The 19,573-nt window shown below is 43.8% G+C and overlaps 1 protein-coding gene across 6 annotated transcripts in view; it reads right to left on the reverse strand.

The window, feature by feature from the left end:
- Positions 1–19,573, reverse strand: part of SHISA6 (shisa family member 6) — a 417,240-nt gene that overhangs the window by 384,523 nt on the left and 13,144 nt on the right. For all 6 annotated transcript variants that reach the window (XM_053298957.1, XM_053298956.1, XM_053298958.1 and 3 more), the window contains one exon: positions 4,771–4,931. In XM_053298957.1, coding sequence (XP_053154932.1) covers positions 4,771–4,931 — 161 coding nt within the window. The remainder of the gene's footprint in view (positions 1–4,770; positions 4,932–19,573) is intronic.

A 19,573-nucleotide genomic window follows, 5' to 3' on the forward strand; every position in this document is an offset into this window, starting at 1 on the left:
GGGGATTCCCTCGGGATAGGCCCAAGGCCTATATAGTTCAGCATCCTGTTTCACACAATGGCCCACCAGATGCCTCTGGGAAATCAACAGGCAAGAGATGAGAGCATGCCCTCTCTCCTACTGTTACTCCCCTGCAACTGGTATTTAGAGAGAGGGATCTTTCCTCTGAGGCTGGAGATGACATATAGTTCTCAGACTAGTAGCCATTGATAGACCTGACCTCCATGAATTTATCTAAACCCCTTTTGAAGTCATCCAGGCTGTTGGCTGTCACTATACCTTGTGGCAGAGAATTCTATAAGTTGATCATGTGCTGTATGAAAAAGTTCTTCCTTTTATTGGTCTTAAATTTCTTGGCAGTCAGTTTCATGGGATGACCCGTGGTTCTAGTGTGGTGCGAGAGGGAGAAATGTTTTTCTCTATCAACTTTCTCCGCATCCTGCATGATTTGATAGACTTTTATCATGTCATCCCTCAGTCATCTTTTGTCGTGACCCAGTCACACCGATGCCCAGTGTGCATGTATGGTGGCATCCAAAATGGGTGCCGCCAGTGCAGAGGCCCGGAATTGGTCAAAAACAGCGCAAACTGGGCCATTTGAGACTGGGGAGAGGAAGGTGGGGGAGGGTAAACTGCAAGAGACCCCCCCCAGCCATGGTAGCACCCGCCCCCCAGAGTGTTTTTTTTTTTTTTAAATCCTACTTTAGAACCCAAGCCAGCCCCAAGCTGGCCGGGGGTGGGGTTCTGCTTGACCTCGAGCTGAACTGGGCCTGGCTGAGCTGAACTGGGCCTGGTTGAGCACCACTGAACTGGTCTGCCCTCAAGCCAGACGAGTTCGATGGCAAACTGGCTCAAGGTCAAGCCAGTTTGCACATTCCTAAGAAAGGTGCTCTAGGTTTCATCTTGGTTGCTCTCTTCTGCACCTTTTCCAGTTCTACAATGTCCTTCTTAAGATATGGTGACCAGAACTGTATGCCGTAATTCAAATGTGGCTGCACCATAGTTTTGTATAAGGATTTTATAATATTAGCAGTTTTATTTTCAAACCCCTTCCTAATAATTCAAAGCATGGAATTGACCTTTTTCACAGCTGCTGCATATTGAGTCAACACTTTCAATGAGCTGTCCACCACAACCCCATGATCCCTCTTCTGGGGTCAGTCACTCAAAGTCACTCACTCGCTTGGTCAGTCACTCACAGGTCAGTCTCCAGTAATGTATATGTGAAGTTGAGGGGGTTTTTTTGGTCTCAATATGCATCATTTTACACTGGCTAAAATTGCGTTTGCTATGTCCCTATATGCCTATGTCCCTAACCACATTTGTCATTTTGTTGCCCACTCCCCCAGTTTGGAGAGATCCTTTTCGAGCTCCTCTAGGCTTTGGTAGCTTATAGGCAACTTGCTAAAGTAAGAAACCTTTCATTCCAAACATCTGGAAGGTAACTTGAGCCATACATGTTTGTCAGAGTGGGAACAGAATCCAATATTGCCTGACCACTGGGAGTGCTAGGAACATAGGAAACTGCCTTGTACCGAGTCAGACCACTGGTCCATCTAGCTCAATATTGTCTACAAAGATTGGCAGTGGCTTCTCTAAGGTTGTAGGCAGGAGTCTCTCTCAGCCCTATCTTGGAGACACCAAGGAGAGAACTTGGAACCTTCTGAATGCAAGCATGCAGATGCTCTTCTCAGAGTGGCCCCATCCCTAAGGGGAATATCTTACAGTGCTCACACATTTAGTCTCCCATTCAAAAGCAAACAAGGAATGGCCCTGCCTAGCAAAGGGATTCATGTTTGCTACCACAAGACCAGCTCTCCTCCCCTGCTAAGAGAGAGGCAGTTTGGATTTAACTGTTCATATTATTATGAATTTTTCAGTTCAAATATCACCTCATAGGAACATAGGGAGCTGCCATATACTGCATCAGACCATAGGTCCATCTCCCTCAGTATTGTTTCTACACAGACTGGCAGTGGCTTCCCCAAGGTTGCAGGCAAGAATCTCTCTCAGCCCTATCTTGGAGATGCCAGGGAAGGAACTTGGAACCTAGATGCTCTTCCCAGAGCGGCTCCATCCCCTGAGGGGAATATCTTACAGTGCTCACACTTACAGTGCTCACACCTCAGATTTCAACTTACTGGGTAGACTTAAGCAAGCTGCTGTGCTTCAACCCCTTTGCCATCTGTAACATGCCACATAAATAATAAAGGCCTACTTTGCAGGGAAGTGAAAATTTGCAGGGGAGTGATTGGAAGAGTGCAAGTGAACTTCTTGTGAGCACTCAGTAAAATCACAAAATGAAAGCACTAAACTTTATTAATATCCTAAAAAAAAGTGACAGAGTTTGCCTGGAAAGGCCCAGAACTCATGAAAGAGGAAGCATGGAATACTATCTTAAGTTTGCAAACACAGGAGACAGAGCTTTAATGCAGATGTTGGGACAATTAATGCCTCTGCAATGGTGACAAAGGAATACTGATAGATTGACCAATTAGAGAGATTTCTTGTAATCCTAGATACACCACCATGTTTTACATCTAACTCATAACTCATGTTTTACATCTGACTCATCTCATACGTTAAATAAATAAATAAATAAGCAAGCAAGCAAATGGTGAATTCCCTAGATGGACGTGCAGAATGGATAAACCACTTCCTCAAGTGAGGCCTACTGCTCATTCTTTCTTTCTTTCTTTCTTTCTTTCTTTCTTTCTTTCTTTCTTTCTTTATTTATTTATTTATTTATTTATTTGATTTTTATACTGCCCTTCCAAAGTGGCTCAGAGCGGTTTACAATTAAATATGATAGGCATGTGTGTGAGACCGCTCTCCGTCAGCTGCAATATTTTTGCTTTCCCAAATCTTGGCAATGAAAAGATTAGGACAATGCCAGTATCTGTTTTTCATAAATCCCGCATTATTGTTTTGCATCATGCATGCTTGCTGCATGCTCAGAAGGCTTAGTTGTGTGCATGTTTCCTCTTTTGAAATGCTGACTGGTTTCTTGTGAACAGTACTGTGATTTGCTGTGGTACATGGCCCTGGGCAATTACAAACTGTCCCTCATTCAAAGCAGTAGGCTGGCTATTTTCTACCTTTCCAAATTAATGCATTAATTGAACAAGCACCCTTCCTTCCTACCTACCTACCTACCTACCTACTAACAGTTTAGAAACCTATTGCTTTAAAACACTTATCTTTATCTGCAGGTATAAAGCTTTGGGGGGCAAAAATCATGACTATTTGCTGAACCTCTAATCTCTAATTAATCTCATCACTAAAAAACTGAACAACAGCTCCAGAAAGCACATCTCCCTAACCTATTGTGAACTCTACAAATGAATGGAGAAAGTGAAATTCACTTGCAACAGAACCTAATTTCTTTGTGCACAGCTCTTATTGAAATGACAAGTTTTGTCACATCAGAGCTGAAGCTCAGAACTCTACAAAATATAGTGTTTCTCCCTGTTCCAGACCTGTTCATCAACTTTAAATCCTTAAGTTCAGAAAAATCTGCAAGGGTCATTTCCCTCTTTATTTTTACTAGACCTAATTAAATTTTCATATCGCTCCCAACAGTCTGACCTCATGCTACCATAATTTCCACTTTTAGGCAGGCACTCAGGACTTTGTATATCCCCATATGCTTGATTCTTCTGTATTGGCTGAGTTGCAGCTGATGTATAAACTGACCCCAGAATTTTGTGTTTGAGGTGATTATAAACGTTCTGCTGTGGTAAGTGACTTATGACAGGCAGCTAATTCAGACAGGGAAGTCATCACTTGATGTTGCAGTTATCAAGTAATGAGCTAGTATGTGTGGAGAAATTTTTAATGCACACATCCAATCAATATCTTTGTAATGCCGGGATGACCTCCACATGCAGCTAAAGAGTACATTTAGCTTAGCTTACCTGGCATCCACAGATAGGAAAGAAAATAATTCTGTGAAAGACTGGGTCAAACTCTACAGCACAGAATCTTGCAGTGAAAAGGTGCTCCCTAACTTAGCCCATTGGGTCCTATCCCAATGGTGCCTTTGCACAGTGCTGGGAGTCTGGAGTGCAATGGGCTCCTTCAAAAGAGTCAAGCTGGCTCAAAAACTCATGGTGCTATTACCTCTTTAAAGTCACCTGCTTTGACCTCCCAAATCACCAGAGGCAGGAGAACTTTACCCAATGACTCTGGTGTCAGACTCGATCATTTGTGACTGAACTGGGGCATCTTGCTCTACATAGCATCCCATTATAATTGTAACCATTCATGTAATGGAGAATACAAAGTGCATCCTATTTCCCAGGAGGTGAAGTAGCACTGAATTCAAGACAGTGCCTGGGTGAGGATTTGGGTCACTCTTTTCGATGGGAACATGTGCCACAACTCAATGTCCCTGCATACCCCACCAAAGTATTTTGTAGTATTTTTTGGTTTTGTCAGTTGTGCCTTTACTCCTTTCTATTATAGCAGAGCCAAATAACAAAATGTCACTGTATTCCCCTTATAATACCTTCATGGAGAATTTCATTGTGGCTCAAAATGTCTGCAGGGCATGATGACCTCCTTCAGCAAAAGCAATTGTATGCCTAAAGAACAGTTGCACCTGTGTCTTGAAATGAAGGCCTCCTTCAACCCCTTCCTATGAGTCTTCAGATATGGTGCTCAGAACATCATCCCCTTATGGGATTCTCAATGCTCCATGTGCAACTCATTTCCCATAAATCACCACTAAGTGTGTTCACAGTGGTACTGAAGAAATGGAGTGCTTACCTGGGTTGCCCTTGAAAGTGCGCACTGGTGTGTAGTGGTTTTTGGAGGATGTTCGAATTGGTGTGTTGTCTTTGGGAGAGGTATCTATAGCCGAGATAGTCTCTCTTTCACAGTGTGCTATAGGGATTGGTCCCTGCTGCCGGAGGATATCAGCCAGAGCCCTGGAAAGAAGGAGGAAAGATAGTGCAAAGTGTTCACACAGAGCAACATGAACACCAAGCAGGAGTTATTGAACTTGTCTCTATGGGACACAATGCTTTCAGTTTTTCAGAACATAGGGGGATATAGGAATTAAACTTTCATTCTCTGGTTTATGTATACATCTGTATAAACACTAGAACCAATGAGGACTGGAGAGCAGAAAGAGAATGGTGTCAAAGTCCTCAGCACATTGTGAACTGCCTTCTACTGTGCCAGACCATGGAGTGTCTGGCACTGAGTGGCAGCAGCTCTCCCGGATACCAGACAAGAGGTCTTTGCAAGCTCTGCCTGCAGATGCCAGGGCTTCAAGCTGGGCTCTTCTTCTTGCAAAGCAGATGCTCTGCCACTCAGCTAGGGTCCCTGCCCATCAGAGAAGGATCTTCTGCCCTGGCAGTTTCTCATTTACTGGAATCAGTGCTCATGGGTGGTTTGGAATGCATGGGCAAGAACCATAATATTGGAAGGAGAAGCCACTGTAAAGCTCACCAAAAGACCTCATGTATTCTATGGGGACCCCTGTATGGTATTCCAGTTAGAAAATGCTATTCACATGCGCAGCCCTACCAGGGTAGGTCCACTCGTGTGAAGCACCAGGATCAAGGCCAATCCTTACCGCATCAGGTAACCGGAGGTTTTACCTCAGGCTATTACCTAGTAGAAGGGTGAGAGCGTGACCTTCTACTCAGATACCTGGTCATGTATGTGTCAGGCTGCAGGCGGTCTGAACACACACCGAACCGGGTGGCAAGAGCTTCTGGTGCAGTCAGTGCACTGAGGGATGCCGGAGGACTTCTTCCTCTGGTTCCTTGCTCTGCTGCTCGCTGCAGTACAGCTCGTGTTAGAACTTTGATTGTGTGGGGGGAGGCAGGTAGGCCAGCCCATGTCAGCATTTTCAATCAAGTAAATGACCTTACAGTATTATATTATTACACTACAGTATACTATAGTGTAGCATGGCATTTTGTGAGACTTTGTTGATAATAGTGAACACATTAAATTATGTGAAAACCTCTCCAAATGCCCTTCTTTTCAAATTGTTTTCTTTAACAGCTTGGGACAGGTACTGGCTGCAGCAGCAGATGCAGCAGGAGCGTATGCTTCCTCTCAATGTGGTATGAGCGTATGCTTCCTTTTCCACTCTCATCTTAGACACTAGAGAAATGCCTATTGTAGGAGTCTCCTGTGGAGAACTATAATCATGTAGTGGTTCCAGGTAGTATCAGTGTTTTTTAAAGTGTTTTCCAAGCTTCTCCTCACTTAAGAGGATATATTGGTTAGTATCTATCACTATACAAGGAAGTGAAATGTGTGGTGCCATAACTTTAAGCTTGCCAATTCAAGTACTCTGCTCAGATTTCAAGGAAAAGCTGACAGAAAGTAAAGATGAAACATTGTTAACGTAGCCACCACTTTTTCTTAATTACTAGGACAGTTCTGGTTCCATGGTCAATAGGAACATTTGGCATAGATGACAACAGCATGCAAATAATGCACAGTTGTTACACAGTGGGTGGTCTTCCCATGGTGGGGGCACATGGATGTGGAACAGCAACTTCCAGGGAGGGAAAGGATCCTACAACAAGTGGTGTTCCTTTCTACTATCTAGGACCCATGTGGTTGGATTTTATTTTAGGAAAGACCTTCATTGATCCACACAGAGGTTGCTAGAGATTACTGCACTTTCATTGTCTGGTCATTCCAATGTGAGTGGAAAGAGCTGCTGCTTTGTTCTTATGATGCTTCCCTGTGATTGGTTTTAGCAGAAAAGTCAGAGACATATTGCTTTCTCCTCTTCCTCCCCACCCCCCAACAGTGGTGGGATTAGTACCCCAATCCACAGAATCTTGCAAATGATTGCATATCAGGATCTCTACAGGCTACCTGTGGAACTAATTATTCATACTGAAATGTGTGGACAAACAGAAAACAAAATAAACATTGAACAAACACTGTAGTGGTGACTTGATCTTGGTCACAATACACTAGTAATTTCTCAAGTGCAAGGCCTACTAAACAGCATGGGAATTGCACAAGAGCACAACTATATTAGCATATTGTATAAGTTAGCAGCATCTTTTCCATTTAAAAAGCTGCCTGAAAAAGCAATTATGTTTGAATTTGAATTCAAGCTGGTTCTATTTAGCAGGTTTCAGAACACAGTGAAGCTTATATCTTGTTTTGATTTGTAAACAGGATAATGTTGGGTTTACTTCCTCTTTCCCACTTTTCATTTTTACACAAATGAGCAGCATCCAAACTGTTACTGCCCTTTCCTTTTTCTCCTCTGAAAATCTTCAACAAATATTACAGAATGGCAAGGGGGAAATGTCAGCACATATCTAAGCACACAAATTGCATGTGGAGATGAGAAAAAAGAAATGGGTGTGAAGGAAGAGATCACCAGCATTTTTAAAACTTCACTATTTATCTGTTGAGGACCTGCATGGGGTTAAACAAGTTGTTACCTAGGTTTCTTATGAAAAATACATCTGCATGAAATGCTGCAGCAGGTAATAGCGTCAATACACTTCCCATGGTAAGCTGCTTTTGCAGACATTTGAAATATTTTGCATCTGTAAGACTCCATGGAACAAGAATGAAAGGAAACACATGGATTGCATTTTCAGTGTAGCCAAAAGCTACAAAGTCTCTTTCAAAGGCAGAGAAAGGCCAGGATTGCTTGGCTTGGAAGGAATGTGAGAGGTTTAAAGCTCACACAAGGTGATAGGCTCAACTCTCCTAAGTGGGAAAACACACTTATAGAGTCACCTTGTTACCAGTGAAGCTGGAAAACAACAAATTCCTTTATTCATTATGGTGATTGCTTGCAAGTGTTATATGAACACAGTTCATTTAAATAAAGCATTTCAGTTCCAAATCTGTTCCAGGTTGCAAACCATTCCCTTCCTGCAGCTATAAGGCACTGGCCATATGCAGAGGGAGTAAGAAGCATCATTAGCCATACTGGAAATGTTCCTCAACTTTCATAAAGTATCATGCTCATGGCTGTTCCAGAGGGAAGATTGCTCATTTACACTATATCATTCTAGATAAAATATTTGCAGTATCGTGATGCTCCATAGTGCTAGAAGCTGCCCACAGCAGGACAGAGATATGAGAGTTCTTCTGCTTAGAAAAATGAAGTTGTTTCCAAGATTCCCAGTTGTCATCTGATGGTAACCTAGGCCCCAAAATTATATACAACTGTGTTCAAATCACAATCAAAACTACTCTCTACTTCCAAAGAAAGCATCCCTTGCACTGAAGGATCTACTGCCAACCAGCTTCTCCAGATCAGCTTCTCCAGAATCAGAATTTGGGTACAAGAGTAAAGCACAGCCCCTAGAAGAGAGAAGATACGATGGGTAAAGGTAAAGTGTGCCATCAAGTCAATTTTGACTCCTGGCGCTCACAGAGTCCTGTGGTTTTCTTTGGTAGAATACAGAAAGGGTTTACCATTGCTTCCTTCCGTGCAGTATGAGATGATGCCTTTCAGCATCTTCCTATATCGCTGCTGCCCGATATAGTACCAGCGGGGATTTGAACCGGCAACCTTCTGCTTGTTAGTCAAGCATTTCCCCGCTGTGCCACCTAAGGTTATGATGGGTACAACCTCAAATTAACTCTTTGATTGCTGGGAGCACAGAATAATAATTGGAGGTACTGAGGGCATTTAATTCTTGAGGCAAAGCTGTTAAGTGTGCAGCATAATCCAGCTAGGAAAGTACACCTGATTACTACTACTACTACTACTACTACTACATTTATATACCGCTCTTCAACCAAAGTTCACAAAGTGGTTTACAAAGAAAAACACATAAATAAAATGGTCTCCTGTCCGCAGAGGGCTCACAATCTAAAAGAAACATAAGGCAGATACCAGCAACAGCCACTGGAGGGATGCTGTGCTGGGGCTGGATAGGGCCTGTTGCTCTCCCCTGCTAAATATAAAAGAATCACCACTTTAAAAGGTGTCTCTTTGCTCAGTTAGCAAGGGTCCTGTGTGATCATTCAGAGCACCATGAACAGAAGCAGAAATCAATCCCTTGTCTTTCATTGGTTCCGCCATCATCCCATGTCTTTCATTGGTTCCGCTCACCCTCCACTCTTCCTCACCAATGAAACATGCTTTTACAGGGCAGTGGAGGGCGTTATTTAGCTTGTGAAACCTTCCTATAGATATAAAAACAAATGGGAAAAACAAAACCATGCCCTAGTTTCAGGATTTCAAGTTTTTAAAAATTGAAACAACTGTTGCGGACCTGAAGGCAAATTGAGAGCTGCATTCTGCACCTGCACCCTACTGAGATGCATCCTACATTTATTTATAAGTACAAACATTTGATAGGATACACTTTCCAGAAGGTGAAAAGTTTAATTTAAAAAATTCCCACAAGATGTTAGAATCTCAGGGCCAAACTACATGGGATAGGCAGTTGTGTGAGTCTGAATGGAGAAATGGTACAGAGAAGGGATTGCTTAACCCTTTCACATCCTGCTGCTTGGCCACTCAAAGCTACCACCCCAAGTGGGGGACAGAGATGCTGTTGTAGTAGAATGTGGGAAAAGGAGCTTGGGGAGGGACTGATTTTGAGCAGCCCAATGCTCAAAGGAGAACTTGAAGTGAAGGGAAAGGATTAATCACCTCCTCACCTGCCACTCTTCCATTCCTGAGGCCATTTCCCCCAAGGACATTTTTTCATTAAAAAAAAAAAAAAGACCCAAAAAATCAAGGGAGAAAGACATGCAACTGAATATCAAGTCTAGTTTGGCTCTTTAAAAAAAAATCCATAGTGCTATGGATGCGAAACACTATCCCTAGGGATGTGCAAAACGTTTCGATGTTGAAATGTTTTCGACTCAAAATGGCCCATTTCAAGAGTTTTGAGCTCGAAACAAAATGCCCTTTGAATAAAGGGCTTGTTTCAAGGTTCGAACAAAACAACCCCATTTCAACATTTCAAGCACCATTTTTGAGGACTGTTTTTCTCTTGCTGTATTTTTTCCTGGCACTGGCTTCTGATTGGCTTGCAATCTCCTTGCTTCTTGGTTGGCTTGTTAGCATACAAATCAAGTGTTGTCATGGGCAACTGTGCCCCCATTGGCTGGTGGGGGGGAGGCAGGAGGGCGAACACAAAAGGAGTGAATTTTAAAATGTACTCAAAGGGACTGGAAGACAGAGAGAGTCCTTATACTGTGTCTCTCTTGAAGAAGATGATACATCTGGACAGGACAGGAGAGGAGGAAGGAAGGTATGGTTTTGTGGTTTTATTTTCTCAACAATGAGTATAATACGCTGTACTATTACTGCTATTCGTTGGATCTCAGATTGACAAAGGCAGAGCTTGGGTGCCAGCCTTCCTTGCACTGTGGTTTGTTATGTTTGTGAGATAATGTTGTGGTGAGAAATCATGGACAGTGGCAGCTCTGTGTGTGTAATATTTCTTGGTGATTGCTATGATGAGCTCCATGTCTGGCCTCTAGATTAACCTGTGCTTCACTCACTGCTCTGGTCTGCTCTGCATTGCAAAGTGTACTCAGTCAAAATGTGGCTGAAGTTACTCTAGTTGAGCTTATGGCTACGCTTGCTGCTAAGTAAGGGTGCTGCTGTGGCAGCTGTTGCAATGCTAGGAAGTAAGAAGTCATAATTGTGTGTGAGAGAGCAACTTGTGCCAATGTTGTTACACTGTGGCTGGAAGCGGATTCTGGGTCAATGATTCTTTTTTGGCCAGTTTTGGACTGTGTTTGAAATGTGTGTTTTGTGTTGGGAGGGACAGATTCCCTTTAACTGTGCTTCTGCAGTGTTTTTCATGGAAGGGTTGCAAACTGCATTGCAAATTGCAATGCAAAACTTGTGTGTGCAACTCTGTGAGTGCAAGTTGTTCCGATCATAGAGAACAATGGGGAAACTTGAAACATTCAAAACAACCCTCCTATGAAGGTTTGGGGGGAAGGTTAAAAAATTGTTTAAAATCACCCGCTTGCCCATTTCTTTTGTGGGTTGGGTGGTAGGTAGCACCTATTTGGTGTCCCTAGGAGATACCCATGGGGAACAGTGGTGTTTTTCATGTTTTCCCATAGTTCCTTATGGCCAAAACATCTGAAAATTTTGAGTTGTTTTATCGAAACAGGTGGCTCAGCCTATGTTTCAATGAAATGTTTCAGCCGTCTGCATTTTGTTTTGAGCTCAAAACAAAATGCAAAATCTGGTTGGTGCATATCCCAGGAGTTTGGAGCACTCCTCAAGGAGATATCTTGCTTAGCTACAGACCTGGGATCATGCAGCCCAATTCTTTGCATGTTAATTCAGAAGTAAATTCTGACTGTGTAGTAAGAACACAGTAATATTTGGTGCAGAACATCAGGAGATTTGGTGCAGGGTGTTTTCAGTATGCTGATGACACCCAAATCTATTTCTCCGTGCCAACGTCATCAGGAGAAGGCATAACCTCCCTAAATGCCTGCCTGAAGGCAGTAATGGGCTGGATGAAGGATAACAAACTGAGACTGAATCCAGATAAGATGGAGGTACTTATTGTGCAGGGTTGGAATTTGGGAGACAATGGGGCTATTCTCACGACCAACAAAAATCGGGCTAGCAGAGGCTAGCCCGATTTTTGTTGGTTATCAGAACCACCGGGCTCGCAGCCGAGCCCAGTGGTTCTGGAGCGGCTAACCCGCTCGAGAACCCCTGGCAAAAAGCAGGTTTGCAGAGCGAGTGCTCCTGCAAACCTGCTTTTTGCAATCGTGAGTAGCCGTGGCGCGCCCTCGCGCCGCGCCTACTCATGAGTAGGCTCCTGGCCGAGAGGCTTAAAAGCAGCCTCTTGGCTCGGGGGTCTCCCCAGTATGCCCTGCGTGCTCACGCAGGGCATACTGGGGCTTGCGGGGGCCATGCGGCCCCTGCTCCCCCCACCCCCTGCCGGCTTCGTCTCAGAGCCAGCCATCGTGTGGGCAGCCGATCCGGCCACCCAGGGCTCCCTGCCCGCTCGTGAGCGGGGAGAGCGGCTTAGCCCGCTCTTCCCGCTCACAAGACGGACCCAATGTTGATCTGTTGATCCGGTCCAATGTTGATCTGCTGGTTCTGGATGGGATCTCACTTCCCCAGAAGGAACAGGTACATAATCTGGGAGTGCTTCTGGATCCACACCTCTCCCTTATATCCCAGGTTGAGGCAGTGGCCAGAGGTGCTTTCTTTCAGCTTTGGCTGATATGCCAGTAGTGTCTGTTTCTTGAGATGAACAACCTCAGAACAGTGGTACCTATGCTGGTAACCTCTAGACTTGACTACTGCAATGCACTCTATGTGGGGCTGCCTTTGTATGTAGTTTTGAAACTGCATTTGGTACAGAATGAGGCAGCCTCCGGGTCTCTGGGTTATTTTGGAGAGACCATATTACTCCACTACTAAAAGAGCTAGGGGCTATTCTCACGATTAACAAAAATCAGGCTAGGAGAGCCTAGCCCGATTTTTGTTAATCATAAGAACCATTGGGCTCGCAAGCGAGCCCAGTGGTTCTTGAGCAGCTAACCCGCTCAAGTAGCCCACCCCTTAGCCTGAGCTCTCTGCAAACCCAGGCTATCTGCTCTTGAGTAGCCGCGCTGCAGCTCTGCACCATGGGTACTCACGAGTAGACCCCCGACTGGGAGGCAAAAAGCCGCCTCCCGGTTCCGGTGGTCTCCCCAGTATGCCCTGTGCACTCGCGCAGGGCATACTGGGGCTTCCGGGGGCCGTGCAGCCCCCGCTCCCCCCAGCCCCTGCTGGCTCTGTCATGGAGCTGTTAATTGTGTGGGCGGCCAATCCAGCCACCCAGGGCCCCCTGCCCGGTTGTCTGTGGGGAGAGCGGGCTTAGCCCGCTCTCCCTGCAGTTTCAGCAAAAGTGGGTCTCATGGATCGTGAGACCCTCCTCCTACACTGGCTGCCAATAAGTTTCCGGGCAAAATACAAGGTGCTGGTTATAACTTATAAAGCCCTAAACTGCTTGGGTTCTACTTATTTAAGAGGACATCTTCACCATGAGACCCACCGCCCACTGAGATCATTCGGAGAGGTTTGTCTGCAGTTGTCACCAGCTCGTCTGGTGGTTATACAGGGACAGGCCTTCTCTGTTGCCACCTCAAGACTATGGAATGTTTTTCATACTGAAATTAGATCCTCCCCATCTTTGACAACTTTTAGAAGTCCCTAAAGATTCATTTTTTTACCCAAGCCTTTTAATTTGACAGTGGTTTTAAATTGTTTTAAGGATTTCATTTTAATTTGTTTTATGTTGTTGTAAACCACCCAGAGATGGAAGTTTGGAGTGGTCTACAAATTTGAGAAATAAATTAAATAAATGAATAAGTCCCAAAGATGCATTTTCCCCAAGGGTTTGCATAAGACTACAGCCTCAGAGACTTCCCAAACTATCATTTTTAAAGACAATGAATGAATCACTTCCCATGTGTGGTGCACAGTCCAGTTATCCATCATTGTACTTCTGTTGCAAGAACATCACATTTTCCTAGAACTTAATGACACTATTTTCACAACCACTGGAAAATGGGCTAAGGGAGCCCAGCCCGCTTTCCAGTGGCTGTGTGTTGCAACAGGAGCCACAGAGCTCCCAGCAGCTAACCTCTCTAAATAATGACCACGTTAAATGAGGTTAGTGGAGTGAGTGCTCCAATAACCCCATTTCCCTGATTGTGAGTCACCATGACTCATGAGGAGACCCCCAATAGGAAGGCTCCCGATCCCAGCCACCCCAACCGGCTCTGTGATCACATTATCATGTTATCATGTGGCCATCACGTTATCATGTTATCATCCGGCCATCCAGGGCTAGCAGTAGGGATGTGCGAACTGGTTCTTACTCGAACCGGTTTGAATTCAAACCAGGGTGGTTCGAAGGTTTGAATTCGAACTGAACCAGGCATCAGGTTCGAGCTGCAGGTTTGAATTCGAACCGAACCAGGGGGTGGTTTGATTTGACCGGTTCAAACTGGTTAGAACTGGTTTGGACATCCAAAAATTGGTAGGATGGTAGATGGCACCCAGGGGTACCTGCCACCCAAACCCCAAAGCAATCGGACACTCGTACGATTTTTTATCAATTTTTGAAAATTATTTCTATTTTTTCTCATAGGGTATAATGGGACTCCAACCAGCCCATTATACCTTATTGTGGAGCACCCATGGGTGCCAACAACCACTCAAACCTTGAAGCAATCAGACAGTACTATGATCTTTTATGAATATTTGAAATATTTTCAATTATTTTTCTCATAGAGTATAATGGGACCAGAACCAGTCCATATCCCCTATTGTGGAGCACCTAGGGGCACAAAAGCAGGGTGGGTGGTAGACAGACAGGGGTGCCAACCACCCACAAAACCCCAAGGCAATTGGATACTCCTCTGATTATTGGTGAATTGTTAAAGTATTTTTGAATTCCTCATAGGGAATAATTAGGATTGCAGCAAATGTATAGCTTCACGTCGGGGGGGGGAAAGGGGTGTCCAAGAGCAGAGTGTGGTGGGTGGTAGTGCCCAGGGGGGGGCAGGTAGCTATCAGAATTATTTGAAAGGAATTGGGCAAAGGGCTGATTTTTAAGTGATGTTTGAAGTTTATGTTTCTTTAAGGTTAGCACTGAGAGTAGATTCATAGTTTGTCATTGAAAATCTTATATGCTACCAAAGAATCTACACTCAGAACACTTCAGAAACAACAAAACCCAGTACCCCATGGGTTAGCAACCCATGGAGGTGGTTGGCACCCTCGCTCTGGGCCACCCCAGCACCCCCCAAGTGCAGTTATGGGTCTGCTGAAACCTCCATTCTTCCCTATTGAGAAAAACCTTAAAGCCACTTGTGGGGTGCTGGGGTGGCCCAGAGTGAGTGGTGGTCTAGTGAACAGAGGGTGCCAACCACCCCCATGGGTTGCTAACCCATGGGGTACTGGGTTTTGTTGTTTACATCAATGAGTACATACCAGAACACACATTCTTTCCTTCCTGTTGGCCAGGGGGAGTTATGTCATTGGCACTAGTTGTGTCATAGGAAATACTGAAACAGGTCCCTGTGTACACTTGTGCAACGATATCCCACATGGCAGTCACACTTGACAGGCCATGCCCAAGCTACCCTGGCACCAGAGGTGGCATAGTGAGCTACTGCCCTCATCCCCACAAACCAATCTCCCAACGTGTGACAGTCTCCCCACGTGTCCCTCATCTGGTCTCCCCACTCCAATTACCTTCCAGGTAACCTTATTACTCAATGCCCAGCCCTTGACTAGCTGACATGATGACTTCCCTGTTGGAAGGGTCTGAGGAGCAGGGTGGAATCTTGGCAGTTGCTTTGGGTACACACATGGCTGAAAGTCTGAAGAAGACATAGACTAAAGATGCACAATATATGCAGAATGGAGTGCTGGGAATCCATGAAATGCAGTTCCATCTATTCTCATGACTTTCTCCTATAATTGTTCTTTACATTAAAGGGATACGATAATTCCATCCTTGTGAACAGAGTCTTTCAGAGGTTTTTACAGAGAGATGCAGGATTAGAACTAGAACTTAAATTCTAGAGGTGATCCACTGAAGAGCAAAAACTCTTTGTTGTTGTGGCTGTGTTATTGTAACTTTGTAATATTGCCTCTGTGCTTGTAATATACAAAATAGATGTCCGTGTACATTATATTCAAAGATATGCACTGATTCCAAGTGATGTACTGATGGGCTAAAACTATAGACAAGAGGATCCCAGCAGGTGACAACAGAGGAAAAGGGTGTCATGCTCCAATATATTTTTATTTAAACGCCTTAGAGCAGGGATCCATCTTCTCATTATTTGTAAAGCACCATGTACTTGGATGGTGCCAAGTAAATAAATGCATACAATCCTCAATAAAAGGTACAAGATCATAGCTGATGCTTGAATTCTACATGGTTTCATCCCTGAACAGACTGCATTCATTCATTCAAAACAAATAATTATGACTAAATATTAACATATTTAGGAATTAAGACATCCTTGAAGAATAGGTTTTTCTCTTGTTCACTGACAAGAGTGAACAAGCAGAATCACAACGCCTAATATCTGAAAATCTACATTTTCTCATATACTTCTGTTGAGGAAGCTGTGCACAAGGAACTGGTTTGCACATCCAGCACACTACAAGTACAAGAGAAACAAACTAATTGACTATCCTCTGCTGTAAACAAGATGGATATCACATAGTGTGTGATTTTCTGTCTGCACTTTATTTTGGTAGCTGAACTACTGAAGTAGGCAGGCTGCTCCAGGTGGGCTGGGGACTGCAGAAGAGGTGTCAGGTGATTTCTACATTTATGAACTTGACGGGGATTGAGGCTTTCTCAGTCATAGGGGTGCCTTATCAGACGGTGCATTTTCATTTTCCAGCCACTAAAATGTGTCCTTCTTATGCCACATACCTCCTAACCTGGTATCCCTTGGCATAAAGACAGAACAACAAATGCAACCCCTGCTCTTGATGAGTTGCTGCTTTCTAATTAAACCACAATGCTGTTTGTGGGCCATTTCCAAAAACCTCTTAAATGAGGGAAGTAAACCTCATATGCATCTGATGGAGATGACTATTCTACCACACACGCAATATGTGACATTTCAGCTGGATGCTTCCCAACTGCAAGAAAGAGCAATGGGAATGGTAAGCAAATATGAAGAGCTTGATCTTTCCAACCTCATCTCAAGAGAAGCCAAAGGCATCCTACTCACTTGCATAAGGGCTGCAGGCCTGGGCTGACTATGACACAGTATGGAAGGCATTTTGTGCCAATAATACATATTAGATCAGAAAAACAAATCTTGTCTAAGAGGATGCTTCACCTATCTGAGCAGATGGGAGAGGCAGGCTAGAACAGATACACATTCATATCTTCAGATGATGGCTTTGTGACACATCCAGTTCTGAATAAGAATGACAAGATAATCAAAAGCTGGGTTCTAATGCCAGGATCCAAACTTACTGTGGTAACTTCAGTAGGGCTGCCCAAATGTAGACAGGTGCAACAGCTGCAGGTCAGTATACCCTACAGGTTCATGGCCCACATAAAGCACAGAAAAATCGCTGTACTATGATCACAGGATACACTGAGGTTCATACAGATATGACTGAGAAATGTCATTGGAAAGACACCTAGATCTGGGTGGGAAACAATACTTATACAGAAGGTGGTATGGATGTTTCCCTGTATGAAGGAGGAGGAGGAAATGATTAAAGTAATTTTTGATTCCTTGGCACTATGATGTAAATAGACTGCTACAAGTAGAGAAGATTTGTATCAACATTACAGACTTATAACAATTCTATACCAGCTTAATCATTATGGTTTTCCTTAAGGAATTTTTGGTTGAAGGGAGTGCTGAGAATTCTCCGTCAAGAGATCTGAAGGACTACAGAACTACACTTCCAAGGATTTTAAGGAAGGATGAAAGATTAAACCAGTTTAATCTGTAGTGGAGATTCATCTACAGAGACACAAGCAGAGCAAGTGAGGGTTAAGGAGACATGATAATATAGAGATGGTACATGGGAGACCTCCTGTTTCCCAGAAGAACAAAGGGTCATAATAAACTAGGAGACCCTCTCAGTCATTTGATGCCAGCACATATGGAATAAGCACCAGTTACTGGCAACCTTCTCTTTATTTTCAGCTGTGCGAGGATCAGCATTATCCACAGCTTACCTCAGTATGAACAAAATGGTGGTCTCTGGAAAAAGGTGACCTCAAGTTTCTTCACTCTACTGCCATTTTAATGATATCAAGCCTGTTTCGTGAACAATCAGTTCCTTGTGTACTAGAAGGGGGATCTTTGACCAGTGGCCAGTGGAGCAACACTATTGCTTGCATGCACTTGCATTAACTGCCCCATTAGGATTCCTTGCCAAAGGGGCTGGGGATGGGAGGAGGTTCTACCATGTATTGACAAAAGTGAATGTTCAAGTATAGTGACAACTAATTTCATGAAAAACTCTCCTCAAAATACGATTTAAGAATAGTCCCTTCAGTCACACCAGTGCTCCTGGATCGGGCCTTTATGGTATGGATGTTGCTGAAACCCATCAAAGCCTTTAAGGTGATCATAGCCTCTCCTATACTCACTTTTTATGCTGCTTGGCCAGAGGCAAAAGGCTGTCAGAGATTATTCATGCAGACAAGTGGGCAGCTCACCTGAAAGGATATATCTCCCTTGGGACACAGGGAGAGAGGGCTGAGGAGCCGACTGCCAGGATTCTACTAAACTGCCTGCCATTCACTGGTGGTCAGTCTGTTATCTATCTCCAGACTGTCCAAGTGTCATAGGAAGTTCAAAGCACTATCTAAACAGGCAACACTTCATAAACAGAATCTGGCTTGGGTTATATACTGTGCTGTGTGTGTATGTTTCAACAGTACAGTGTTGAAAATTTCTCAGCTTCGTGAATGCTTATCACATCACAAAGATCAGGTGAAGCAAATTCTTATGCAATGTCCCACCTTACTGCCACTTCCCATCCAGAACCTAGACACATAAGCAGGCATGTACACATACCTTCCTTGTGGCATTATAGGGACTACCTGGAAGGATATGGCAGCAACAGAGATTGGAAAGTGGCCTGATCTAAAAGCTTTCAGCTGACATTTGAAAAATTGGTAACATTTGAGGGGTTATCAGACTGACAGTTACTGCAACTGACTGCCAACTTATTTTGGTAACACTTCCAGGCTTTATAGATGTATGTGCACATGTGCATCTATGCATCTGTGTATTTATGAATCTATCTATGTTCTATTACATCCGGCTTATGGCTGCAGATAAGGGCACACGTTGGTGGCTCACAATGTACGTGCTGAAAGCGTGGGCTGCAGGTTCAAGTGCTCTGATTACTCACAGTCATGGCTCATAATAAACAGGCATGATGAGGAGTCAGAGTAAAGGAGAAGTCTGTTCACTTTGCTTTGAAAGCAGGGTTAGGGAAAAAAAATAGGACATGGGATGACATTCATTGGAGTGTCATGTGAAATAACAGCTTCCTTTCTAGAGGAGATGTTGCAAGTCTCATTTCCTTGAGAGTTTATACACCATGTTTCTGGGTTTTGTCTTTTAAACAAAAAGATGGTTTACTAACTTAAGTTCCACAACTTGGTCCCAAACTTTACTTGCTACAGACCTCTGAGAGTTGTTCCAATAGTTAAATTTTATACTTGAGAATCAGTTCCCGAGCAGAAAAGGACACATGCACATCATTATTTATGACTGGCGTGCATGTATATAAATAGTGGCTTTTGCTTGCAAAAGTGGCACCCAGGAAAGTGTCCAGCTCTACGGCCATGCATTTTGCAGGCAAAACCTACTATTTGTGCAAGCATTCACCATTCACCAATGATGCAGTGCATGTGTATGTTGTCCTCTGGAACTGGTCATAGATACAAAATATATTAATCAGATCTCACTCTCCTGACTATCAGGACATCAGACATATTAAAGGTACAGGCTAGACAAGTACTTCGAAGTTCACTTTTCTAGCTATATACAAAAGTAATGAAATCATAGATGCCGTCCTTGCATGGCTCAGCAAAAGACTTCTGAATGTGAA

This window comes from Hemicordylus capensis, chromosome 2, assembly GCF_027244095.1.
Source record: "Hemicordylus capensis ecotype Gifberg chromosome 2, rHemCap1.1.pri, whole genome shotgun sequence".
In the NCBI taxonomy this organism is placed as follows: Eukaryota; Metazoa; Chordata; class Lepidosauria; order Squamata; family Cordylidae; genus Hemicordylus; species Hemicordylus capensis.